Source organism: Falco cherrug, chromosome 1 (genome assembly GCF_023634085.1).
Source record: "Falco cherrug isolate bFalChe1 chromosome 1, bFalChe1.pri, whole genome shotgun sequence".
NCBI lineage: Eukaryota > Metazoa > Chordata > Aves > Falconiformes > Falconidae > Falco > Falco cherrug.
In genome coordinates, this window is record NC_073697.1 from 12,209,929 (window position 1) to 12,237,926 (window position 27,998).

General features: G+C 40.4%; 1 protein-coding gene across 5 annotated transcripts; it reads right to left on the reverse strand.

Moving 5' to 3' along the window:
• Positions 1 to 543: 543 nt before the first annotated feature.
• Positions 544 to 27,995, reverse strand: MGARP (mitochondria localized glutamic acid rich protein). 5 transcript variants are annotated; one of them, XR_008732632.1, is made up of 7 exons: positions 27,780 to 27,995; positions 25,988 to 26,091; positions 24,876 to 24,978; positions 20,007 to 20,267; positions 5,385 to 5,561; positions 4,569 to 4,692; positions 544 to 2,137 (listed from the first exon to the last, which is right to left on the reverse strand). XR_008732632.1 is itself a non-coding variant. In XM_055712793.1 (7 exons), exons 1-6 carry the CDS (start codon positions 27,862 to 27,864, stop codon positions 4,646 to 4,648), a joined length of 762 nt encoding a protein of 253 aa, XP_055568768.1. In that variant the 5' UTR covers positions 27,865 to 27,994; the 3' UTR covers positions 544 to 2,137; positions 4,644 to 4,645. The 5 variants fall into 5 exon arrangements, 4 of the variants coding, with proteins under 4 accessions (XP_055568768.1, XP_055568772.1, XP_055568758.1 ...); XM_055712793.1 differs by having other exon boundaries at positions 4,644 to 4,692; positions 20,022 to 20,267; positions 27,780 to 27,994; XM_055712797.1 differs by having other exon boundaries at positions 4,644 to 4,692; positions 5,403 to 5,561; positions 27,780 to 27,994.
• Positions 27,996 to 27,998: the final 3 nt, after the last annotated feature.

Consider the following 27,998-nt stretch of genomic DNA (forward strand, 5'->3'; position numbering starts at 1 on the left):
CATTCTGCATGCAGTTATTGGCTATTTATTTTGAAGTGCAGGCCTCCGCAAAGTGCAAAATATCTTTGTTGCCTATCTAGAATAGTCAAGTACTGAAGCAGACCACGCTGTACTACATGCCATCACAGCTACAGTTTATTATATATTCCTAGTTCCTTTGGCTTTCAAGAGTATTGTCTTTAATTTAACCCCCCCCACATCTCTGACATGAAGCATATGCACAGGCTATCCCGGGATTTACATATTTTTTTTAATGGAAAGGATTAAAATTTTTAGAAAGCACACCATAGATCATGCTACAATTCTTCAGGCACATATTCCCAAAAGCTAATGTATTTTGCCATGTACCAGAGCAGTTCCAGAGATAAAGGGACATTCAGCAAAGCCTACAATTTCAGAAAACCTACTGCCAGCTGCAGAAATTAGAAACAACTTCTTCCACTAGGAATTAGAGAAAATTAAAAAACAGAACATGTAAGAGTATGCATCCATCACAGGATGTTTAATCTACCAGATAAATAAAGACTCTCATCCAACAAAATATCAGTCTAAGACTTTTATTCCAGTAGCTTTGTCTACAAAAATTGCATTTAATCACAGTGGCTTTATCCTTTAAGCAGAAGGCTGTGGTATGGCTTCTTGAAGCTCAGGAGCATCATTTTGCTTCTGCATTATTCCAGTTATTCCTAAGCCAGTAGAGGGGCAATAGGCTACATTTTTGTTGGAACGCTATCATAATTTGCTTTACACTGGGGGAAGGAGCATATGTTGCTTTGTGCCATGGGGTAGGAATGTTGTAATGCTGTTGATTTCCCTTTCAACATTTTTCCAAAGTTCTGCTTGAACAGAAGGCAGTCAGATACACTTTATAATTCACGCTTTCTGTACAAATTGTGTATAATATACATTATTTGGCCCCGATTTAGAATTATCACCATTCTGTGATGGCTGTAACAGCTCTTAGGAAAAATTTTCTAGTAGATGCACACTCATGCACATGCATATAACACAGTGGAGGGTCAGGAGAACAATGTCATACAAATCCATTATTCATTATAAGTTTTTTCATTAAGATAATACCAACAAGATGAGATTATTTAGCTGTTCTGTTCTTTATTAGTCCCTAAGAATCCTTGTCCATTTGAACACCTGTGGCACAGCCTTTCACAGGGACTTTGCCGGCCACCTGCAAGTGCTTAGAGAGGAGCTTTACCATAGCCTGAATTGCTCACGACTTGTACAAGAGTGTTCTCTCAAACCACCACGCGCGTTGTTACGCCATTCCCACATGCCCCTGCTCAGACAGAACAACGCAGAAAGACTACAGCAAGCTGCATGAAGTTTGGTAGGAACAGGGCCCAGCATCCCCAAAGCAGGAGCTACCACTTCGATCAATGATGGTAACTTCAACCAGTGTTATTTTGATTTTCATGCTATAAATTACCTATTGCTACTACTTGCAAATAGGTTTTGTTCTCAAAGCAGGAGCCTTAAAAATGTTTACTCTTGGATATTATCGTGCAAGGAAGGGTAGCATCTAAAATGTTTATGCAGGGGGAAAATTAGATCTTGTACAGCCAAATGCCCTATGCTTACAATTGTAAATCCAAACCTGGCAGCAAACAAGGTTGTTATTTTCCCTGTGACCCGATGTAAAAATACTAGCAGGTAATTTTCATAAGATTTTAACTTAGTTAAAACCTTTTACTTAAATTTTAGCCAGGAATGTTACAATGTTATAATTATGCAGCAAAGTCTGAACAAAAAGTAAGAAATCAATGTACAGAATAAGACAACTAAGACCTAGAATGAGTTCTGACATGGTTTCAGTTAAGTTTACTGTTTCTATTAGCACATAGATTTATTACATGCTGGGTGGTGCTTTGACAGTTATTACTGGATGCTACTTTCTAAAGCAGGGACGTTAATCATAGAAGCATCTCTTTAACCAACTTAAACAGTATTAGGTTGTCTGTTGCAGCATTGAATACTGGTCCTAAGGAGCAGTGTGTGGTATGAAAAACTGCACAATTTCTTTTATGTCTCCAAGGAAGAGTATAAGGTTTCACATGGGAATCAGCTGGTTGATTGCCACAAATATTTCCATTAAACTTTTCAAAGGCTTCAGCACTGCTTACTGGGAAAAAGAAAAAAGAATCTGGTTTAGAGGATGCAACAATAAATGATGTTTAGCATCAGACGATTCATCAGGTCTGTTTCATTGCAAACATTCAAAGCACTCTGTAAATTTGACTGCAGGTTATCACTTCAGTGAATTACAGCATATAAACACAACTGCCGCATAAATCACACTTATCTGATGGCTTGTAAAAACTTGCTCTGCTACCAACAACAGAGCCCAATTTCAAGGAATCCCTCATCTTCAGCCCTGTCGTTCAGGTATAAATGAGTTCCCCTGCACGCTGGACACATTCCACTAAGCCTTACTTCTACAAATAGTTACTTGCTTAACTTTAAGCATGAGGTAAACCAATTGTGTTTGCCGAGATTACTGATATAAGTAGCTTCATAGCAATGTTAATTTGGGGCCAACAGTCACACACAGTAGAACTGCTGTACTCTGAAAAAAAGGGGAACAATTGTATTTTCTTACTCAGGCTTGCTTTCAGCATCAGTTCAAGGTTTATCTGAGGAATTCATCCATTACTACTACTTCTATTCCTTCACCAAATAATTAGTATTTTGTTTTAAGGTTAACTGGATACTGATTTGATTCTCACATCAACATTCTTTTGGTTTTGTTTGTTTGATTTTTGCTTTGAATTCCTTAAAAAGTATGTGTTTTAATGCAAACTTAAAAGTTGTGGTCTGTACTCTGAAGTGTTTACAATAAAAACATACACTAAAAAAAAGTAAAAATATCTCCTGACTGGGAATGCATGGTTGCTCAACTTGTTAACTGGAGAAAGTAAGCCAGCAATCTTCCAGCACTAAGTAGTAAAATATTTTATAAACCTGTTTTCCTCCCAACAAGATCACATTGGAACTCAGTAAGAAACCCTTTTTGTAAGCTTTTAATGCTACAGTCATAAAAAGTAATTTTTTTTGTCAAAAAGAGGCCAAGCAGTTTAAGCAGAATTCAGTAGACCTGTATTCTGGTAGCAGATTCATCTATTTTTCACCTGCGTTCAAACTGTTCCATCAAAAGGGCTTCCTCCAGCTTGCCCTCCCTCCCACTCCCACTGCTTTCAGTTACTGCCTCTGCCTTCATTAATTAGATTGGCTGTATTGGGCGTTTGTTGCCCAAATCAAATTCTGCAATAACAGTGCAACAATCTGTAGGGTTGCAGATGTTTACAGGAGGAGATTCCTAACTACTGCTTTCTCTATATCACTGCATTTATGTGCCCTAGAATGGGGAGAATTTCTTGGTAACTTATTTTTTTCTGATGTGCTATTCTCAGGTACCCCTAGCTTTCACTTTGAGCAAAAAGTTTTGAGAGGCAAACCCTTGCAACTTTTCTGTACATCTCACCCACATTCATTAAATATCTGTTCCCCTTTACACCATTATTCTCACTAAACCACATTATTTCTGTTTGGTAGAGGAACATATCTTACTCCAGCATTTATAAATTATTTTATAATTGTGGGGTTAGCTTTGCTTTGATACATTTTTTTTTTACTTTTGAATGCTAAGACAACATTGGAAAAAGACCATGCAGTTTAAGAACAATATTTACCTCTTATCACCAGAAGATAAGAGGCATTACCTTATTTTATTTTGCAGTGGATGATGGAATAAGCAAACATACATTTGTGAAGGCCTTGGAACACAATGATGAGGTTGTATAACTGCATTTAGAATATATGTTTTGAGGATGCAATGAAAAATAACTTTATTTGCTCCGTTGTCTTCTCCTCTTGCATTGGTGTGCCAGGACTTAGCGTATGAATTGTTAACCAGCAGCAAAAATAATTTTGAGAATTCCTGACCAGGGAAGTTGATTTGCTCAGCTTTCAGTTGTTTCTATTCCAGTTAATATCTTTTCTACCAAGATTCATGTTCATATTTCAGCCAAACTTTTTATTCCCTGAGGTTTCTGTCACCATCTTACAGTCCATTTTGGAAAGGGGAGTCACAGGGAATAGCAAAATAGTAAGAACATTGTGGACAAAGTATTTTATTCTATAAATAAGCAAGATACTAGAAAAATATTAAGAATATTATATTTAATATTTTTCATTAACTCAAAGTGCAGAGAGACTAGTCATGAAAAAACATGTCTAAAAAAAACAGTCCAGAAGGTTACAACCTCATCGTGTTTACACTGAGGATAAGAAGAGAAGGGTCACTTGTACAGGACAATAATCCAGAAGTCCAGCATCTCTGTAATTTAAACCAATGCCCAAAGTACGCTTTTTGCCTAGAAGAAAGCTACAACAGTTGGGTCTTTATCCAGTTTGCATGAGACTAAGATAAAGCCATAAATAAATACCCAGTGTGACAACTGATATAGAAACGTTTTGCTCCCTAGCCTCTAAAAGATGCCAGCAATGGTACTTGTTGGGAGCAGAACACCATCAGAATGCATGTGCAGACTTACCACATGCTGCAACTGCCACTGAGAAAAAAAGAAAGGTGAAGAGTGGGAAACCGCATGTTGCAATTGTCTGTGTACCTTTAGTGCTCCTTAGCAACTTCTTCAGGTGTCTTCTCCTCCACAGAAACTGAAAATGGAGATAAAACACCAATGAGAAACATTGGAAACAACTTACTCAAAGACGAACAATCCAATAAGTTCTTTCCTTTAGTCCAAAGGATCCTTTGGACTAAAAGGATACAATTTACAAAGTCACATTAGGCATGCAGACATTTTCCCTTTTAGCTTTTCTAATTGTAAAAGAGTTTAGAGGCCAAACTTCTAAACTCCTTTGAAAATCTCCCCAGTGACGATTTTAACACACATTTTTATTTGCATTTAATTATATCGTTCAACTTCAATAGCAATATAAGATTGTTCATAGCTGCATTGAAACACTGCAAGGTTTATAAATATCACATGCTCTATATTTCTCTTTAAAGCAATATAATTTACAAAATTCTATCTTTCAAATTAGGTCAGATATTAAAAAAGTGTGTTACAACCCATGCAGTACAAGGGAGAATTTCTTGTTCTAATGAACTTTGCAACTAGCCACTTAGCAGGGCAGTGAGCTCAAGACACCGCTGCGATCCAATTTAGCGATACCTACTTCTACTACGTGGCTTATCATTCCAAAATTAATTTTTCGGCTAACACTATGATGCCAAACACAGTCATCACGAGCAGCCACACTGCATCACTTGAGTTCTGCATGCTCTTGCAGCCAGTTCAGCGCAAACAGCCATTAGTGCTTTTCAGAGACAAAACATTTCAGACCCAGCTGTACTCCTGCACCTTCTGAAGTTTGCCCCGACTCCTCAGCATCAATGTCCTCACTCCTTGAGGATGTGTCAGAAATTTCTTGAGCTGCTGAGGCTACTCCTTCCTTGACACTGTCTAAGTTTTCCTCATGGGTAGAAGAAGCTGCAACATCCAAGACTTCACTCACAGTTTCTATGAATCAAATTGGAGAGAATCGTCTTGTCTTTCCATTCACCAGCAGAAATTAGGGAAAGCAGTGAAGGCTCACAAAGCACGAAGTACCTGCCTAACATACATGTGTGAAGTAACTGAAGACAACAGGATCTATCAGATTATTAATTTTATCATGCAAACAAAATTTTGCGAGTGGAATTCTGGGGAAGGTCTGACTTTTCCCATCCCTGGGGCAGAAAACTACAAACATGAGCTATTTTTATGTCTTTAGACAAAGGTAAGTATTCTCTAACATGTACATTCTCTCGCAGATACCCTCATTTTATTTTCTTTTTTCTGTACAACTATTAAAATGGTAAATTTGGATTAGATATTAGGGAGAAATTCTTTGCTGTGAGGGCAGTGAGGCACTGTCCCAGGTTGCCCAGAGCAGCTGTGGGTGCCCCATCCCTGGCAGTGCTCAAGGCCAGGCTGGACAGGGCTGGGAACAACCTGGGCTGGTGGAAGGTGTCCCTGCCCATGGCAGCGGGAGCGAAACCAGATAGTCTTTAAGGTCCCTTCCAGCCCAAACCATTCTATGATTAATAATGTGCAAGATAGTAATGGTAAACTTCCCATGGAAATAATCCTAGTTTGATCCATACCATAGGACACTACACGTAGACCCCACGTAACCTTGCAAAGACATCACAGGTAGTTTTGACATAGAAATATCCTAACATCAGGTGGAAGGTTCAGGCTGTGGTTCCAGTGTAGCGGGATTGCCAACTAGCCATTGTTCAATACTCCTTAAGGATAAAGCAATCTATCTTCACAAAAACTTCGTGATATACAGATAACACTCTGCAGGGAGACTGAGCACATCATCCAGTGGTTACATATTAAATGGTACTTGAGTAAATTCTCTCTTACCAGCTTCTTCTAACCTTCCTGTTGGAGGTCTCCATCATCACACACCTTAACTGCTCGGCAGAGTAAGGTTTGCAGGGACTGTTGTTATAAATGGTGTCCTATACTAAGCTACATGTATACTAAATACAGCTAACTAAACAGCTTCATCAGAAGTTCAAAATAGGAGTTTTATAGAGCTAACATCCCAATGCCTTTCTCCAAGCATCAGCTTGCAGCTACTTAAATACAATATATTCTGAAGATCAACTATTCCACTTTATTTTGCAGAACATTAACTGAAGTTTGAAGAAGCAACAGGAAAGAAAAATCGGGAATTGCTGCCTTTGTCTTTATAGGGAACAGCTATGCAATAAAACCAGTACATTTGAAATTCCGAACATTAGACATTTTATAGCTAGCATCACTTGATGTCATGCAATATATTTGCTATAGTAACAAGCTGCTGGTTTTGAGTTTGCAACATCAAACATTCCATTTATATTACCAAAAAGGTTCTCCCTGGCTTATAGTATTTCATCTTCCCAATTTTTGTTTCTTTTTTGTGATGTTTCAGTGTTCTAATTTCTTTTGCACTAAGAAGAGTAGATCAGTAAGCAAGTTAGAGGGACCGACATCAACTTCCCTGCTTTTTAATAAAACCTCATTTCCTTTCAATGGGAATTGTGTTGATTTGTCACCTGCAGGAATATCTGCCTTGAAAACAAATGCTAATACTAATACCACTTGTACTAAATGATTTCTCTCTGGTCTGAATTATTCTTTATAGCTATCAGAAAGGCAATCTACTGCAACAAAACATGGATTCCTCCCACATGTCCATCCAGGTCTCTGCAGAGTAGCTGTCACTCCCTAAAAGACAAAGGGCCTGGTTGCAACAGGCGTGTTTTTGAAAACCTGTGTCTGTACATACGAGTGACTGTCCTTGGTTACTGCAGAAAACTCCAGCTGGTACTTTCATGCAAGTGGCTTTCACCCTCATTCCTTGAGCACACGTGGCTAGAGTTTCATAGGACCCATCCTCCTGCTGCCACAGCCTTAGTGCTCTTTTCAAGAAGAGAAAGCTGGCAGTAGCACGCAGCCCAAGCACTCTTGCTCATGGCAGCACCAGCCACGGCAGCTTGTACCCAGTCATTATCCATGCTTTAAGGTCCAGCAAAGGTTCAGACTGGTCCATGAAGATCATTTTGGCATCAGTTTTTTGGCCTATTGCAACTACAACAAGCTATCCAAGTGTCTTTTGCTGCTTGCAGCATCATGAAAATAAGAACCAGTCTATAACCATTAAGGCCATTTTGAGCATTAATGTGAGATACCAAAACAAATCTCCGTGTATTTTTTGGTGGTTCGTATATAGCTTGGTCTTGGAACAAATGCTCTGTATCCCATTCACAAGGTCAACATGTTTTTCTCTGCCCTAGGGAACTGCTGTGATCCCAGGGCAACACCAGAGGAATGATGACCTGGCAAGCTGAAGTCCCCTGCCTCTTTCAGAATCAGGACTGCCACATGGCCCCTTCTCTGCAGGGAATACCAGAGACACTGCCCGAGTACCTTGCATCCTCTCCTACTGATCAGCTGGTAGCACAAAGCATTACAAAGTTTAGGAACTTCTTTTTGTTTCCCTGGATGTTAAATTTAATCTAAGTGCTACTTCCCCCTCACCCCTTTTTTTTAATCTGCATGCATTTCATATTTTTTCAGTCCAGCTTAATCTCTTGCAGTTGTTGCATGTGAAATCCTGCAGTAATACCCTATTTCATAAAAGAGATTTTAATCTATGCGTGGTGCAATGATGACTCATTTTCCTTAATCCTTGGAAGAAGGATTTGACTTTCCTGTCTGTTCAATTCTTGCAAAGTTGTTGATAAGCCTGTTGTGAAACTCTACAGCAATTAATAGATGCAACTGAAATGACTTCCAACTTTTGTTAGTTCAAATACTAAAAAAAATAATCTTATTTTTTCAAAATAGAGTTGTAGAGGAGTTACAGCATCTTAATTGGTTCTGTGTTGTTTTCTGAATGAGGATTGGTTTGGAATTGTGAAGTCCCCGTATTTCCTTTTGCAGCAATGACTACAACCCACTTTGTCTATTTATGCCAGCTTTCTTACAATTTCTACAGGCTTTGACTGAACAAAATAACCTGCATTGTTCAACTGCAATGAAGACACATGGTATTTAAGTGCTGTTGGTATTAGGTTTTCTGCTGAATGCCCAGCTACTTTATTATCGATATTACACAATGTTACTTCAGCTCCTTAAGATCTTTGACAAAACACCCACTCCCAGCTTTCCAGCCAAATTTGTCTCAATCAAATGATTCACCCTGACCCATACAATTTAAAATCTGCCAAAAATGGGAATGTTCTTGATTATTTAGTTTCTTCTTAGATTTACAGAAGTGGGTTGGTTGGGGTTTTTTCTTAATTCTGTAGCTGGGACACAAGTCCCAACATCATTCATCAATAGCACTGGAATTAAATGGTTTCATAATTTTACTGTTCATTGAGTGAAGTGTCAGGTCCCATCCTGTCCCCATCTTAGTAGGATATATTACTCTACAGAAGCTATATGCTTCACAGTTTCATACACGGTAGCAAAATCTCAGCCTTTGTGCATAATATTATTTTTCCTGAAAAACTGGTATTTATTTTTCTTGTGCTCCTTCACCAGGCATTTGTCAATTTTAAGTTTTCCCCTGGGATAAGCAGCTGCATCCCAGTATTAGTGGCTACAGTTTTCTTTCATTTTGCTAGGCATTTGTATATACTGTCACACCTACAGATCCGAATTAGGAGCTTAACTTCCTTGTGATTTCAACAAAAGGTAATACAATAGAACTTCAGGCCTCAGAGAAATCAAACTAATCATGTGTACTAACATTAGGAAAGTGGTTAGGCTTTGCATACTGCATCAACAGCTGTTTTGAAAGCATTCAAAGGGATTTTAACACACCAAGGATTTTGAGGACAAACACCCTCAGGCTAGTTAGACCCCTGACATAATTTCCACTACACAACCACCAGTACATCACTCAACATCTGGGTAATATCCATCTCTTAATACTGAACCCTAACAAAAATATTGCCTGCTTCTGCCCAGAATAGCTATATGCACTCTCCAGTGGCCTTCAGCTCCCCTGCTTTACAAGATATTCTGAGAAATACATCCCTCCAAACTGCACACGCAGGAACAGAACATGATGGGGCAAGCACCTGCAGCACATTACATACGCACCAAACGCAGTACCAAACCATTTATGTTATGAAAACACATCTGTTTTGAGTTGAGTGAATACAGAAAAGGAAATTTATTTTACAGACAAAAGGAAATTAGGTTTGTGGGTTTAAACTTCTTTTATTTTTAAATAAGGCAGCAGCATTAGGAAGCTCCAGTAGCTTGTTAGCACAATACCCAGCATCTAGTTCCACCTAGAAACGTAACTTTTAGGAAACTATCCTTACCATGTCAGTGGAGAGAAAAAAGAAAAAAATAAATAAAGAGGAAAAAAAAGCTGCTTCCTGTACAAAGCAGTTATTCCTGCAGTCTTTAAAGACCCAATTTCTACTCTCACAAGTGCTACAGTTGTGAGAGTGCAGGACTCTACATTTCTGTGCATTCACAGTAGAACATAAACCAGCCCAAATCCAGGGCACTTCTGCATTCTCATGATGGTCAATTGAATTGTCTGAATATTAGTGAGCTCAGCATTCCCCCAGCAGAACAGAGAAGCACAATAAGCAGGGACTTGCTTGCCCTGACTGACTCATCTGTGCTCCAGCCAATAATAAAAAATAACCCCACACATACAGATTGACTTTCTCCTGCTGATAATAAAAAACCCCCAACACAAAACCCCATGCGCACAGACTGACCTTCAGAACCCAGACCCTACTGCTTCCATAGCGGCTTCCCCCAAATCTTTCAAGCATTTAAAACAAGCTTTCCAACTTCCCTGGGGGATTTTTTAATGCAGAATCAGCTTGGATTTTTGTTTGGAATGCAAAGCTCTAGTCCAAAATTAAACCAGCTCACACTGGCAGTCATGTCATAGCGCTGGGGAAACAAGATAGTATAGGATGATCTTGAAGCAGGCAGGTGAAAAAGAGGTATGGAGAGAACTGAGTTGGCGCGGATGATGGCTAAGTGGAATCTGAAATCTGCCAACAACTTGGTTCTCGCAAGAATTTTTGTAGAAGCTACTGTTTCCGATAGCATTTCTACAGGGCATATCTCGTCAGGCTTCAGTGTTCAGTGTTCACAAAGCTGGATTTCCCCAGCTGTGTTTCATACCACTTACCATGTGTGAAAGCTAACAAAGTAAGCTGCCAATTCTCCAATGCATATGTATTATTCCATATGTCAGCTTTCATTGACCACAATGCAACAGGATATATGAGATCAAGAAGAAGAAGAAACAAATAATTGACTTCTTTACACGTCTACAGCCACGTCAGCATTGCTAAGAGGAGTTAAGCCAACAAGTCAAGAGTAAGTTCTGCTCCTGTCTAAGCAAGCTTGGGCTACTCTGGGAGCAAGGAACCTTTCCCTTTGTTAGAACACTGAGGTTTCTTTAGTGCTAATTTAAACTACTGCTTTAAAGCTTAGAGCAGACCTTCAGAAAAATCAGTCTTGTTAATGTGAGGGTTAGGTCTCCACACTTCCACTGAAGCAGCAGCTAGTTAGCAACTAATTGTTAGGAAAACAAACAAAACTCATTTTACATACAGAAAGAAATTATTCCAAGAAGGAAAGAACTGCTTTCCTCTCTCCCCGTGCAGGTGAAGCACTTCACCTTGTGAAAGAAATATATATTTCTCTTAACATGTTAAAACACAGGAAGCTGTCTCTCATAGAACAGCATTAAAAGAAGGAAAAGTCCCAATTTTTTTAAAAAGTGTGGAGGCACTCCTGGAATTCGGAATTTCACTCCTACAGCAAGTTTTACCACCTTTGGCCAGTCAACTCAGCACTGCTGCAAATGCTCTCCTTGTTCAGGGTGATTTTGTGTTGAAATCTTTTTATTATCTATTGATACCAATTTCTAGATGATCAATACAAATAGCCTAACTAACTTGTACGTTATATTTTTAAATTTTACTGGACTTCACGGTTTTACCTTGTATTTTTAAGTAGCTTTGTAAGTATGTTTTCCTTATTTACAATACATATGAGAAGGCAGCTGTTCCAGATATTTTTAAAATTAAAGCCATATTCAATTTTTCCCTTGCTTGGGGGGAGGTGGGAATTTCTACACCCTCTCTCAGGATGGAAGTTTCATAACAAGATCATGCACGATAACCACAGCCTTCTCAAGAGTACAGCCTATATTTTTTTTCCAGTTTTGCATTTCCTTACTAATACACTTAAAATTATCATATTTTTATTCTAATCCTAATTCTTTGATTCATTTTAAAATAGGTATTTCCTAGTTAGAAATAACAACAACAAAAAAATCTGAACAAGCACTGACTGGTTACCTGCAATTTTCAAAAGATATTTAAATATATACTTTCCTGAGTGAAGTATTTCATGTAAAGCAGTATCCTTCATATCATGAATTTTCTTTTTATGCAGTCAAGATGAGGCTGATATCTTGTAATGCAGAAATTCAGGATCAATTACTTTAAAAAATATTATTTGCAGAAGAATGTGGCTTTATAAAGCTAAAATAATACAAGTAAGCCAGCATAATACAAATGGAATTTGCCTGGAGCACACAAACCAAAGCTGGAGTACAAAACAAAGCTTTGATATTTCAAGCTGCCTATAACATAACCAAGTCCAATTTAATTGTGAAAACAGAAACAATATTTCATTTAGTCTTTTAGAGAACAATCATCCCAGAATGTGATGCTTTTGTTTACATAAAGCTTCTCCTCAGTAAGGTCCCCTGAGGGTCTCGGGACGTCCCCTTAAACGTGAGGATAGGCAGAACAGAATATTCCCTATTCCTTTTCATAGTTTAAAGACCTGCTAATGGAAAACTGATAGTAGAATAGAATTCACTTTTTAAAAGTCAAATTCTGCCATCCTTGAAAAATAACTCAAGAATGTATTTGAGAGAGGCTGCAAAACAGAGCACAAGAGGCGGGGGTACCTGGCTCCCTCGCATCTAATCCAGGGTAGAACACAGCAGCTGCAGTAAGAAACTGCGACTCCCCTTAAGACCACCTTCACATATTCTGGTTCCATCATCAACTTTAAAGAAAATGGAAAAGAAGTTCACTCAACAATGGCTTCTGTTTTCATTCCTGAGGTGGTGGTGACAGCCAAGGTCCCCTTTCTTCCTTTCATCAGAAGCCACCTGCCACCCCACGTATGGCTGACTTGGGTTCAGCATCTCCTCCCACCACTTACAGGGGTTCAAACCACCCTCAGCCACATCAGCAATACAAAGAGAGGGAAATAATAACCACCAAGTCATTTGGGGACAAAATAGGCAAGTCTGTGCATAAGTCCCTGTAAAGTGAGCAAGTGCTTCAGGTTCCTTTGGCCAGGAAGACGCAGCGATCTCGGCATGGAGGGCTTGGACATACCCACCTGGGACATCCCAAGCACCAGGAATGTCACTCAGGACTACCTGAAATGCTCTCTCTCTGCTCACTGGCAGTTCAGTTACCATTTAAGATTACAACCAGCTAGAGTACGGTATCCATCTCTTCAGAAAGGAAAAACACTTAACACTTAAACATTGGGCTTAAAAAGGAAAAAAATCTACCAGATGGTTAACCACAGACCACCTCCTCTCCCTGACACTGTGAATTCAGCACTTGAGCTCAGATACGAAAAAATAAACCTCTCAGCTCTACATGCTAAACCAAATCAGGGAACTAACAATTCTTTAGAAAAACAACGACTATTTTTCAGTCTGATCAGTTCCTTGAATGCAAAGGACAGCAACTCATGGCTGGCAACTGCCAAAGCCCAGGCGGACCTCAAGAAATTGTTTGCAGAACTGCCCTGGCCCAACGACTCTGTTGAAAGCAGCCTCAGCCCTCCCTGCCTAGCAATACCCTCGCCTCCTGCGCCCACAGGCGTCGGGAATTCTCTCCCTTTGGCATGTCAGCTATTTCATAAATTAAACCTGAACCAGAGGCTCAGAGCCCAAGGTCTTTGAGAAACTGATGAACAAAGGAAGGCTGGGATTTCTAATAATCCTGCCACTGTAAAAATACGGCAGCTTTTTCTTTTTGCAAGCCATCCATAAGTAATCCAGATAAAAATCCATGGGGTCCAGCCGAGAGCCTAAACCATGGTGTAATGAAGCACGTTTTTAAGAAAAAAAAATTTTTTTACACTGCATACAGCAAGAAAAGAAAGGACTTCAACCAACTAAACATTTTACAGGTTGGTTGTGCCTAATGTAAGTTACTAGTTCCTAAAAAAAGCCTCATCAGTTCATACTAATGACCAGAAGACTAACTTCAAGAGAGCTTATTCCACAATGGATGATTAAAAGAAGATTCGGAGATGCCGGTAATCGTAAGAATGAAAGCATAACAGTGCATACCACATTAATCCAGAATAGTTTATAATACCTCATATATTTTCAAGTATATCAGTTTATATTCTGTAACAAGAATTTGTAGCAATGAGAAGCAATTCACATTGTGGTTGGTTGGTTGGTTTAAACATCTAACCACTGATTGGAATGGATCACGAGGAAAACTAGTGCAAGTTGACATAAACAGCATATATGAAAATGTACTAATAATTTTATGTATGAAATCCTCCAGAAGTTCTAAAAAAAAAACAACTTTTCATTAAAATACTTTATACACTCTTCATACAAAGTAATGCACCAAGTTTTACCCACTTACATTGTTTTCAAAGAAGCAACCTAAGTTCGGCATGTTGTTTTTTGAAAAGAATGTTTCTCTCCGCAATGACAAACGCTGCCCAAAAATTAATATAAAAATCCCCACCATTACCATTCTGGTTTGAACTTCCACCACACAAGAACAGAAAAGAGTCCCTGCTGCCATTTTCCCTGAAGCAGGACACTAATAGTATTCCTCTGCATGCTGTATTTAAAGATTTTTTTCAAATAACACAGGTAATACTACTCAAGGTAAACGCCAACAGTTTTTGTTCACCAAAGTGAGTTCTTGCTTACCGATTTAAAGAAATAAAGTTTTTCTAGGATCTTTTTTAGGTCTCAGTGAGTTATAAATGTTTTATTAGTAAAAAGCAGCAAATCTGTTTTCTCCTTAATAGTGTCAGCCATTTAGGCATTATTCACTTTACGTCCTTTTACCAGCTTTAATGTTTTTTTGAGAAGCTACTTGTCCCCTCGTTCTACAATAGACAAATAAGACAACAATTAATTAATGTAGCTGTCCCTCACTTAATTGTTTGCACTCTTAGCTGGGAAGTTCTACGTTTTTTTCCATTTTACTGGACTCTTCCTCCCCAGCCCAGTGCACGCTGTAAAATTCTCTTTTCAACTAAGCTCATCAAAACCAGTCTCCCTATTTACAACTCGTGCCTTCAGGTGCTCACAACTTTTACAGAAGTCTTTTCTAAATATTGTTCATATTCTTCCCACAGAGATTTTCCTGTTATGCTGTGATGACTCGTCTACAAGCTTAGTTTCAGGAAGGAAAAACAGGAGGAAGAGAGAAGAGACCAGCGTCCAGTATGTGGCAATCAGAGAGATAAAAAAATTAGCGCAGCAGCTCAAGGGACAGATAAAGAAAGTGGCAAAAGTGAAGCAGAAACATCCAACAGAAGTTCCAGAGATGTGGATACTTCCCCAGTAGGATAATATTCACGTAATTCAATTTTCTACAGCCTAATTTAGCTATCTTAGTCTACCACAATCAATGAAGAGAAAAAAAATCCTCTAAAAGAAGATTCAGAATAGAAAACCTTTATTACAGTTGGTAATTAAGCACAGACCTTGTCAGATGATATACTTTCCCTGATTCTGTCTTCTGTTATGCCAGTCTACACCTAGAGACACATTTCATGCCATGACATTACACGTATGAAAACGGCCACTAATAGGCCTGTTATGAGATGCTTCTGACATACACAAGCAAGGCTGAGAAGAAGAAGAAAAAAAAGTGGTTGTTTTCACGAGGTCCAACTGTGAGCAAGTAGTATAACCATAAGGGATCAGGTCTGTCCAGCCCTACCCACACTGCATCTTACCCAGCACCTACAGCTGTAAAGAGCTGCAGGTTGCACAGCTTTTCCTCCTCCTTCCATCTCATACAAACAGATGACTGGAAGGATGTATTTGTCCTACTGAGCAACATCATTCTGAAAGCCTCTGAAGAAGTATGAGCAATTGCAAATCACTTTGAGGACTTTTCAGCAATTTTCAAAATACTCCCAGCGTCAGAGCATTTCAACAAGCACCCAGATTTTGGTAACTTACCAGGCAAAAACAATATACCTCAGTCATGTCGGGTGGTTTTATCTGCTTGGCATCATTACGTGATCAGGTCAGCAAAAGTCCTGCCCAGAAAGCAGGAACTCCTGTCCAGTGCAGCCTGTATTTGTTTCTCTAGGCTGCAGACAACTGGCATTGTAATGCCATCCAATGCTTAACATGGAAAACACTGGCACATTCACACACTAATCCTCCCCAAACCTCATTACTCGTTCCAACGGTGTTTGAAATAACAGAGAAGACCACACCCTTTAATACTTCGAAAATTAGAAAAGAACCCACACTACAGAAGTCAGGAGTCCAAGAAAGCATGGGTTTGGGCTAATTGCTTTTTTGCTATTCCAGTTGATAACGCTAAAACCTCAAGCCTCAGTACTAGAGCTGGAGAAAAGTTTATAGCAGCAATAAAAAACTAAAAGTCACAGCCAATCTGTGCATTTTATAGCATTTGTTCTATCTGAAGAAAAACTGATATTAATTTATGGTCCCGAGCCACAGAGTACACTAGAAGGAGAACTGCAGGGAACTTACCAGCATCAGGCAGTACCCAAGAGTGACAGTGCAACAGCTCAAGTAATAAAAAGGTACAGAAAAATACAATTTAGAGGAAGCTAAAACCTTGGGAACAGAGTAACATGGCATAGGACTTTTTTCGGCAACAGTATTTCAAAGAATTCCAGATACCAGTAGCAGGTTCTAAGTTGCTTAAATTGAGGCAAGGAGAAAATTTCCACCAGGTACAATTGTAATTAACTTCTTAAAATTGAAATTATCCTGATTAAGTATTAAGTACCTACCTCCAAGGTTGAGGGTTTGGGTTTTTTTGTTGTTTGGTTTGGGGATTTTTTTTGCACATCCATGTATAATCACACATTCATGTTATCTGTATACATACACATCTATGTATACTGGAACTAGAGACAAACATCCATGGTCTTGCACTTCCAAACGTATTACAGAATGCCTTATAGATTAAAAGAAACAATTTGAAAAAGCAGAGTTTTACTGGTAACAATAAAAATACTTGCACCTTCATCTGTAGAAGTAACATCAAGCTACCAAAAAAATAATAAAGATTATTTAAATAAGTATACTTTTTCTAAGTAAGCCTACATTTTCCTGGGCAGTTGTGAAAGAAAAAATCCTTCTCTACCTCAGTAAAAATGGAGATAACACTTTTTTCTTCCTCTAAATGGAGAGAATACAAGGGATAAAGATGGTTAAATACAAAACTGAAAGGTATTTCCAGAAGGTTTTCAATTATAAAATTACTTTTTTTAAAAGCACAAGTAACTGTTGACTGCAGGCAAACACTCAACAAAGCGGTACATAGAGAGCAGAGAACTTCTGAATCAAAATGCCATCATCTTGTATTTTAAGTATTATGCCAGTGGAAACTAACTTTTACACAGCTTAAAGGGATACCTGTTTAAGCCTGTGCCTGCAAGACCCCGTGCTGCTTCCTAAACCCTTCACGAGGTCAAGAGCCAGAGGCCCCTGTCAATTCCTTGGAGACGCGAGGGAAGGAGCGCTGCAGCAGCCATGCTGTTCTCCTGGGGTCTGGAGGAGAGGAGCAGCCAGCGTTAAAGGTGAGCTGGCAGCCCGAGCCCCTGCAGCCTCCCAGGGCAGGACGGGACCCAGGCCCCGTGGGGAACCTCATGGAACCGCTTATGAAATCCCCAGGGCTCGCCCTGGACTTCGGCACGCCTGTTACAAACAGTTATTTACAAGTCTTCACCGGTGACCAGTGGCACGAGAGAACTGTTCTCAGAAGCAAGTCTGAACATCCCAGAAACGTCAAAGAGATCAGGCAACGGCTATACTGGGGAGAACACTCCCCTGCTTTAGAAACCAGTAATTACTGAGAGGAAGTACAACTTTTCTTGCTTGATATGAAATGCTTTAGCTAATATGTGATATCCTGATAAGAGGCTGGAAGGAAGAAACAACATGCAGAAGTTTCTCAACAATTTTATATCCCAGAGTTTTGTTTCTGCCAGCTTTACCACACAGCAAAGAACAACTACCGCAGCAAGATTCGACACAGGACACCTGAAACAACCCTCAGATACCCTTATAAATATCAGTATAGCAGAAGTGTTGTTCTAGTGCTGTTTTTTTTCAGCAAGTATGTTGCCAGAGAAAACAGATCTAAGAAATCAGTAACTTTTAAATAGCACATCCACTTCCAGCCAACACCAGCAGCAACTAACAGTTAAAATACATGCTTCCTCTTATAAAATAATGACCACTAACTACATGAAGTCACCATGTCTAATTAGACCCTCGGACTTTATCCACTCATGCACAACGTTTCTCAGGAATAGCTGTTTCTTCTTCAATAGAGTGGCAGGAATATTTACGATATGGAAGATCCTACACCCTATCCGACAGTTATCAAATATTCTTAAATAAGCGTTGTGAATGGAATATTCAGCCACTTCTAGATACAAGCAAGTGCTTACTCCCTAATGTGCAAGTTTGCAATTGCTCTGTAGAGCAAGAGGTGACTACTGTAAGACACTGTAAAACTTATCTCTTAACATCTATAATTCACTAACCGTAACGTATACCGGAATACTTCCTTTCTAAATTAAATGGTCTGAACATTCCATAGAAATGGAAATTTTTAAGGCTTTAGGTATTTAAACTACTACCTTAAAGCATTTATATATATATATATATATATAAAAATATATAAACCCTAATAGTGACTACAAATATACTTACTTGTACTTTTTAATAGGTATATTACTTTTAGCACATTAGACCAAGTATTGTTTTAAAATCTTATTTGTAGTGGATTGTTTTGCAGAGAAGCACAGGAGCTATTCACACATGAATTAAAATCCCATTCATACCTAGACCTTTCACTAAAGTCAGCCATTTGAAGTGCTGCACCATTTCTGAAGTTCATCTCTTAACAAGGCAATTAAGATGCACCCATTCTTCACTGGAGTCACCAAGGAAAAAAGTGAAAATTCTGAAATCTGCTCAAACCTTTCAAGATCCTACGATAACCTCCTGTGGACTAGCAGGCAAAAATACTTTTCACCTCAGCTTGACCTGTGTTTTAGATATATTCTCTCAAGTAGATGTTTGTTTTCTCAAAGCAAATCAAACACAGGTGTGCAGTATAGATTCCATGTTTGAGTCAAGCTGAAAACCACTTCAGTGATTTTCAGACTTGCTACAGCCACACTGAAGTCTCCCCTTTCACAACAGGAATCAAGAGTGAAGTTTCTCTTTCATAATAGGTTGGCAAGTTTTGTTGTCGTTGTTTGTTTTTTAATGGAAGACACCAGATGCAAATGTTTGCTGCTTTCCTATTGACTGAGAAATTGCAATTGCTTTATGTGTGTCACTTCCAACTTAAGCTGAACAAATCAAGAGGTAAGAGGATAAGCCATTGCTCTATCCTTACAGGTTAATAATAATAAAAAAAGTGCTAAAAATAATCAAGTTAAATTATACTCCTGTAGTTTGTGCAACTTATGGATAGGTTTGCACTTGTTTTATTCTGATTTTTTAAAAAGCACAGTAAACCAAAATACTTCAAATGCCCTGACAGTTCAAAATACTGAATGTGTAGCCACTAATTGATTTAAGTGTTTAATACCAATTGGACGACTTATTGAATTTTGAAATTTTTAGCCTAGCATATCCTTAACACTGAGATCATGACAACACTTTGGTTGCTATGCAAGATTCTGTTGAAGTTACGTTAACAGAACAGCTATAATTATTTAGTGTGAATATCTTAGGAATGGCCAGTGAAATATGGTGTTTAGATTCCTTAACAAACTCTTAAGAACGAGGTCACTGAAGCAACTGTTTAACTGATCATATTACATGCTCTCCTTAATATAAGATCTTAAAGAAGAAAACCAGAATGGAGTAGTAAAATAGTCTTTTCATTCTACTCGTTCTAGACAATAACTCTGGTGCCACAGGCAACAGGCTTTTAGAGACACTGATTTAATAAACTTAATTACGTTATGCTCATGGTATGTCAACACCTGAATTAGTTTTCACTGCAGGACAGACTCCATTAGGAATACCGATGTTTGTTCTTAATGTTCTGTAGTAAGAGGCAGAGTTTTAGAACGCACAACACACACGCGCACAAACCACATTCATAAGTTAACCTTGCACTGTAGCACCTTCTGAATCAGCAGCAACTTCCAAATTAGCAGCAGCTTCCTGCTGTGCTTCCTCTACAGCAGGGGATGCATCTGGAGCCAGCAAGTCATTCTCCCCTCCAGTTTCTGGGGATACCCCAGCACTTTCATCCTGTGCTGCAGGTCCAGCACTGTCGTCCTGTGCTGCAGGTCCAGCAGCAGCTACTGCATCAGCCTCTTCCGTGGCTATCTCTGCTTCAGTGACTTCAGCCGTCTCTTCTTCATCACCTTTTAAGGATTTATTTAATACAATAAAGAGAGTAAAGTGCATGCATGCAACAGAAATTCACCAACTACCTTTTACCATCATCACCATCTAAATTTAAAATGGGAAACTAAGCTTTGAGATCTGAACGCACAAAGTAATCAATAATTAACACACCCCACCCCCCCTTTGTCTAATGTGGCACCAGAAAGATGTTTACAAGATGAGGAAACCATATTCTTAATTACCGAGTTTCATAACTGGTTCAGTGTAAAAAGAAGAGAAACTGTGGCTTAAAGCAAGTGACTGCAAGAGGTGGGAGTGCAGGGAAGGATAAAAGAGGACCCCACCAAGTGTTGCTGCAAACCCCCTCTGCTGAAAGGGCCAGTGATCATGCACTCACGGGTGTCAGAGGGAGGAGGATTCTTGCCCCGTTCGCACCCAGCAGTGGAATTACCACACTGGCAGTAAGACATTTGCTACCATACCTAGAAGCTCTTCTGGAGTTTATTATCCATCAGGCTCACAGCTTAGAAGCTCTGCAAGCCAAGATGCGCCTTCAGTTTGTGCAGTTATTTTCGAGGTGGCTAACTTGGCCGGCAACAGCTACAGGAATGCCAAGCTCAACAAGCGATTAATTTTCAGAAGGGTTTTGTGCCATCTCGTAGCTCCACGCTGCCACAGGTACACGACCATCCCTATTCACCCCACTTTCTTGAAAGCTATACTGAATGCACCGTGGCCCCTGCAAGAGCCATAGCGCTCAAGGAAGACAGGTAGGTTCTGTGGGGCAGATTAAAACAGGGGACCCTTACTGAAACTAGGCATATATAAGTAAGAAAATAACTTGCTCATTGCAGATGGTCAGCCTTCACTTTACTAAAGATACGACCGCTTATGACTGACCATTTTCTTTTTTACAAGTCCCAGTTGCTTTTCAAAGACTTGCCTACACTGCTGTGGGTTGGACTCATTTAGAATTTGAAAAATCCAGTGTTTCCCAAACATGCATTACTTCAAACTCAGCTGAGACAAGTCATTAAAAAATAACAGCACAAAGCAACAAAGATGCACAATCACCATGCAAACATGCACTAAGATCAAGTTAACAAAAGAAAGTTATATACCAAGTGTTCATTGCAAGTTTACCACTAGAACCAAATCACCATGTGAAAAAACATAGCTGTAAACGAAGTTTGTAATACAGTGTAAACTAAGTGAGAATAGAAAAGAAAGAGCTTAAAGAGACATAGTCAGAATTTTATTCTTTCGTATCTGTTTAAAAACTAAACAGATCAGTTTTAATCCCTAGATGCCTTATGCTAGCGCAAGCCCATCTTTTTGTGTTCAGGTTTAAACGCAAATCTATTCATTGCTCAGTAAAAATCAAAGCTTTGTATTATGCAACCTGATCATGTCCCTTTAAGAGAATGCTATATTTAGAAGAAACTAAAATTGATTACACAAAGAACAGACTAACAGCCAAGCTCAGCATTCAGTACACTTTATTGGACAGTCAAATATAGAGTGCATTCATTCAGGACAGCCAGCTCCTCAATCTCAGAACTGCCTTCCACAAAGCAGGTTCAGTAATAAGCTCAATATGGTTTGGCCTTGCAAACATAGGCAATTCTTTTAAAGTCTCACAAGAATAGAGTTTTACAATAGAAGGTATAAAGTCATCCCAAGGTAGGCTGCAAGGTACGCAATGGTGAACGACTGTCCTTTGTTTGTATTTAACTTCCTCGGGTTTGGAAAGAGATTTCCCTTGTATTTTAGTCTGGAAAGTGTAAAAGCAGAGTATAGATTAGAAAGATTGAATCAGCTTGCATCAAGTTAAAAAGAAAAGTCATTGATAAAAGTGAAGGAAATCAGGAACAAGTTTAAAGGAGACACACAAATGGAAGACAAAACTCAGTATTTGCTAAATAAGCAAGCAGAATGTTCGGCAAGGCAAACATCATTTTACAGTTCAAATGATGTCCCAGATTTCCTACTGCTACTTCAACTCAGGCTTCTGCCAGGGGCTTTTTTAAACCCCTCCCTAAATTTGAGAGTAGCTTTCACTTCAGAAGAGCTACAGAAAATTTGCTATTAGATCTCTTTTTAAACTTGTGACATCATTAATTAAAATACCATTAACTATCATTTCAACCCTCTAATAAACAAATAAGCATAGAATAGCATGTGATTATTTCTCATGTTTTGACAGCCTTGTTTGCTACATGCAGTTCTTTCTAACAGACACTTGGAGTTTGGGCATAAGGGGAGAATTTTCCTCAGGTTGAAAAATCACAAAAATCATTTGTATCCGGACAGTCTGTCTCTGATCAGCTGCTCCCTGCTATTAAGTTCTTCCAGCTAGAAAGTTCTTCTCTTACCATAGGGCATGTAGCAAATATGCCATGAACGTGCTCTTTGGCACGCTGCTTTTCTATCTACTACTTCATATTGTTACCTGCACTGTCGTACAGCTTATTCGAAGCTTGATTTTACGTGACCCTAAAAAAATATTGAGATTACCTTGAGAACAGAATTTTTGATTGCTCTTATCAGCAAGGCTTACTGTGAAAAAGTATAAGGACTAACTGAATCTAAAGAACGTGTGGGGAAAGAAGCTGCCCTGGCACCTCTGGGAAAAGCAATACTATGGTAACACTCTGTGACAAGATACACACAAAAACGGGACTATGCAGGGAACAGGAAAAAAAGGGGAGGAAGAGAGATATTAATTCTTTGGAGAAAGCACAGAGGATTCCATGGGAAAAGTAAGAACAGAAACCTCTTTTCGGAGGATACAGTTGGGAGCAAAGAAGGATTTAAAAAAAGAGCTGATTCAACAGTAGATTGTATTGTGAATTGGAGTTAGCTACTCAGAAGTCCAATTGTAAACTCTGGGTTGAGCACTTAATTCAGAAGTCCAATAGCGAAAATAATAAAGGAAATAAGTTTCAACTGCGGTCACTGTGTGGCCTAGAAATGTTTTGGACTTCTTACTATCAACAACAAGGGAGGCAGCAATTATCTGCCATTGGTTGTGACATTTATGTAAATTACTAAGCAATGCAAGGCATCAGATTATGGGATGTCTGGAGAGTACCCTAACTCAGAATTAAGTGAGTTACAGAGCACTGAGTGCTCTAACCCCAGTCTCAGGCTACCCTGGTAAAGCCTTCAGTGGGTCAACAGCACCACTGACTCTGCGGGTATCCCACTCAAACATTTTGGTAGACTAGGGTTAAAACTCAGTACCTTGCAGAAGTGAACCTTAAGAGAAAAGAGAAAATACACTGACATCATTTTGAGCGCCTTGGAAGGTTTGCTTAATGCTTTCACATCTACCGTGTTCTTCTGACTGTCAGCCAGAATGTAACCAGTGTAACCCTTATTTCTTCCCTGAAGAGCAGACAACTAGGTCACTGGGAGAAAATATCTGCCTTGGTCCTGGTTAGATTTTTTTTTTATTTTAGCGACAAGGAAGGACTGCAGTAAAATTGTGGCCAAATTCTCAGCATTTAAAGAATTAAGTTTAAAAATTGTATCGCTTCCAGCTGCTCAAGAGAAAGGAAATTAGGTGTTTTGCCATTTTACATCTTAAAACCTGTAACCTTAAAGTTCTAAAACCAAAGCACGTGTGGTGGAACTTCAAGACTAACAACTTCAAAAGAAATAATTTTAGAGGTAGACAATTCAAAGCATGTTCTCACATTGAAAAGAAAATTTAAACTCAGCATACTTTATTCAAATCTGGGTTTTGTGTGCATGCAAATATATTAAATCAATTCTCTAGATGTCAGCATCAGTAAAAATAAGAAAGAACTTCAAGTGCTATGGCTTCATAAATTATTTATTTTTTAAATAACAACTAAATAAAAATAAAAACATCCTTAAGAAGTCATTTTTTCTAATTGCTTTTCCTAGCAAGGCCATGCTTGCCAAAGTTCTATCTTTTATATTAATGCTGCTGTAACACTAATTGATGTAGACAGAGACAACATTCCATTACAAGCATTTGAACTAACATGGTCTAATTATTTAAGCATGAAGAGCTAAGTAAGGATTTGCCATATAGTTAGGTGGTGGCAATTTTGATTTAATCCTAAATTAAAAAGAATTAAAAATCAAAATTGTGGGACAAGAAATGTGTCCAATTTACAATATTTTTTAAAAACATTGTTTTTTTCCTATTGTGTTCCCTGATGGCAGGTGGCCTGCAGCCAAACTGTTGACTGAGGAAAAGGTAGTTATCTCTTTCCCCCCAACAAACAAAAGAACAAAACTGATTTTGACAGCATTATGTATTTAGTCAAGTTTCATTAAGCTACCAGTAAATCAAATGCAAATATCCAATATACAACTGTTAAACCATTGTTCACACATCAACTCTTTCCATCCAAAGAGACTCCCGCAGGTTGATCACAGGCCAGATTCATGGCCTAAACATTAAGACCATTCCCAAAATTTGTGCAGAAGTAGCTTCGTAACAGAACACTGCACAACCACCTCTGCCTTAGTCCCACTCAGCGAGCTCAGAAAAGGACTTGGACAGGGTTATGGCCTGATTAGACAAGCTAGGAATCCGTTCCAGATCCTCATGTACCCAGGGAACAAGCGAGAACAGCTCAACTCACCCTTGCTTGACCAAGTTTTGTTTTTCCGCCCCTCAGCTCTCTCATGAAGAATATTCATATGTTCAATATAATTGCTGCGGGATGAACTGACTGTTCTGTAGGCCTGAAAAGAAATTATACCTAAACTTAGTGCTATATCCCTACAAAGTTGGCAAACAAAAAGAGGGGAGAGGGAGAGAAGAGTTTTTAAGCAAGTGCTACCGCTCATCTTAAAAGGCATACTAAATTACGCTAAGCAAGGCTAAGAAAAATAATAAATTAAATCTGTTTTGCTACACTAATACATTTATACATTTCGTATTTCTCCATTGTTAGAAAGCAAATACAATATACGCTGCAGCTTTCAAAGTGTTTCAGGAACCGAACACAGTATTTTAAAAGACAATTAGTCAGAATATAAAACAAAAAACAAAAAACAAAAACTCTGGTAAAAAGCTGACAGCAAGAGCTTTTGTTATTCCCCCAGATATGCAATCACATAATTTTAATATTTTGAACAAGCAGAAGCTACTTACCATTCAAGAGGATTATTTTGTGGGAGAGGGAAACATGTACCTCTCTGGGATGTGCTAGTCACTATCTCAGATCTTGGGGGGTGGTGGAAGGAAGCTATGAAATGGCTTTAGGGACATGAAGCATAAAGTCTCGTACACTTAGATGCAGGGAAGAAAATGATTACTGAAAAGCTTGACAAAAGCAGATGTTTACAAAACTTTTAACATGCTTTCTCTAACTAACTACTATTCTTATCTTTCTTTGTACCCCAAGTAACCCCAATAATTTTCCCCTTGCAGCTCCAGACAGCTTACTTCACATCTGCCTTGCCCGCTGAGATATTCCTAATGTTTGTGGTTGACAAGAAGAGACAAGGGGTTCGATGTAAGTGCCCTTCTCCATCTTTGGACACATTGATATCAGCGACAGCAAAACAGGCAAGCAATCGGCGTGCAGTTTCACTAGTTCTCTTCAACTAATTTTTCAGACTGTATTTAATGATATGCTACGACATTCACATTCTATTGACTGCGTCTTGACCATATTCTGTAACCCAGAACACACCGTACACCATGCCAACTGAGCAAGCACAAACAGGTTTGTTCCCAAACACTTACATAGTATAAACCACCAAAAGCAGCAACACCAGCAAGGAGATAGTAAATCATGGTCTCCCCGGAAGAGCCAGGAACACTCCCAGATGACATCTGGCGAAGAGGTGCTATAAAAACCATCATTGAAAATGATGTAAAGCGCTGCTAAAATACGATCACAAAATCTGAACTTTGTATGGGAAAGGGTAATTTAAAAAGGTGTAACAAAACAGAGGTACAGCTTAGCAATCTTTAGTACAACTGAGTAACACAGGGTGTGGTGCCTAACTGAACAAAGTACTTGGTTGAGCTCTTCCTAAGAGTGTAAAATTTTCTGCCTATGAATTTCTTCAACTATGCTGTCTGCCTGTTGGCTTCCAAGTACTGGGTGCAGTCTATATAGACTAAGGAACTACCTAAGGAATGTTAAGAAAAAGGAATGTAAAAAAGTTCCTGCCTAAGGTACGTAGAAGAATTAATCTGTCCTTATTCCATCTCGCTGCGGTCTTGATCAGGAGAAGTAACAAAACCTCTTCAGTTTAATAACAGAGCGTGTTAAGAAAAAGCCTTTTCCTTCAAATCTGCATTCCTTCATCCCAAAAGAGATGACCGACATTAAGATAATGCCCGTAACCTCAAGTATTGGCCAACAGGGTACAGAGGCAGGCAGGATGACACAATTTTATCCCTGATTGAATGCATATTCGCTATAATAGCAATGTTAGCCATTTATTTTTTGTTCACCGTTTCTCTAGTTTGATGCTTGCTATAGCCTTGGATTCTTCTGTACCTCTCAGAAAGAGACGCATGGAAAACAGATGTAATTCTGTTCACCAACAAAGCTTTCAGCTGAATTTCATGACTTCATCCCAGGCGAACAGCACAGATGACAAGCGCCTTACTGAAAGAGTGCTTATGTTTAATAACATAAAATGGCTCCGAGCATCGCCGTGTGTAGCTGCAAAAATAGGCTCAACCTCAAAACATTGCCGTCGTGTGCTGGATTACGTTTAGCATCATCTGTCTCATGACGCACTTCAGGATCCTCTTCAGCAGCCAGGCACCCCGACGGATCCGTGTACGTTTCTGTACAGGCTCGGCAGTAGTTTCCCACGCACACCTTCCCCTCAGCGGCTGCACCTCACCGGTGGGAGAGCGCCCAGGCCGCCCGCAGCCCCCCAGCGCGGCCAGGCGGGCTGAGCCCGGTTACACAACCCGGGACGCGCCAGAAGCCATGGCTGCCACACCGGGCTGACTCACGCCGCCCCCCCGGGGGCAGCCCCCGGCGGCGAGCAGCCCCCCGCGGCGAGCAGCCCCCCGCGGGCACCGCCGCTCCGACGGCCCCCCCAAGGCGCTCCGCACCCGCAGTGTTTCCCGCGGGGGCTGGAGCCGACTCGCCGGCGGCCCCTCGCTGCGGGGGGCGGGGGCGACACCCGTCCGCCACCGAGCCTGCACCCCTGCAGCGGGGCGGCGGGCGGGGACGGCCCCTCCGCTGCCCCCAAGGACGATCCCGCCCCGGGGGGGGGGGGGGGGCAGGGGCTCCCCGCCGGTCCCCAGGCAGCCGGCTCCCCGCGATGACCGAGCAGCCGCGCCCGACCCCCGCCCGCCCGCCGCCGCGCGCTGCAACCGGCAGCGCCAACGGCCGCCCCCGCGCGCGCGCCCCCCGGCCCGCGACCTTCACGCGTATGTCCGCCCGTCCCCCCCCCACCGCCGCCTCGCGCCACCCCCCCCGTCCCCTCCCGCCCCGCCTCGCGCGTCCTCCCCGCCGTCCCGTTGACCTCTACCCGAGCCGCGCTCCCCGGCGGCCCCCGCGTACCCCGCTGCTTGAGGCGGCTGGCGGCAGAAGGAGCCCGGCTCAGGCGAGAGGCCAGCGCCTGCGAGGCGGCCCTGCAGAAATACATGGCGGCGGCCGGGAGCGGAGCGGGCACCGGAGCGGGCACCGGGGGCTGCCTGACCGCGCGGGGCTGCGGCCGCGGCACAAGACACCGATACCCGGCGTGTCCCCGCTGAGGGCTGCGCGGCGGGGCGGGGCCAG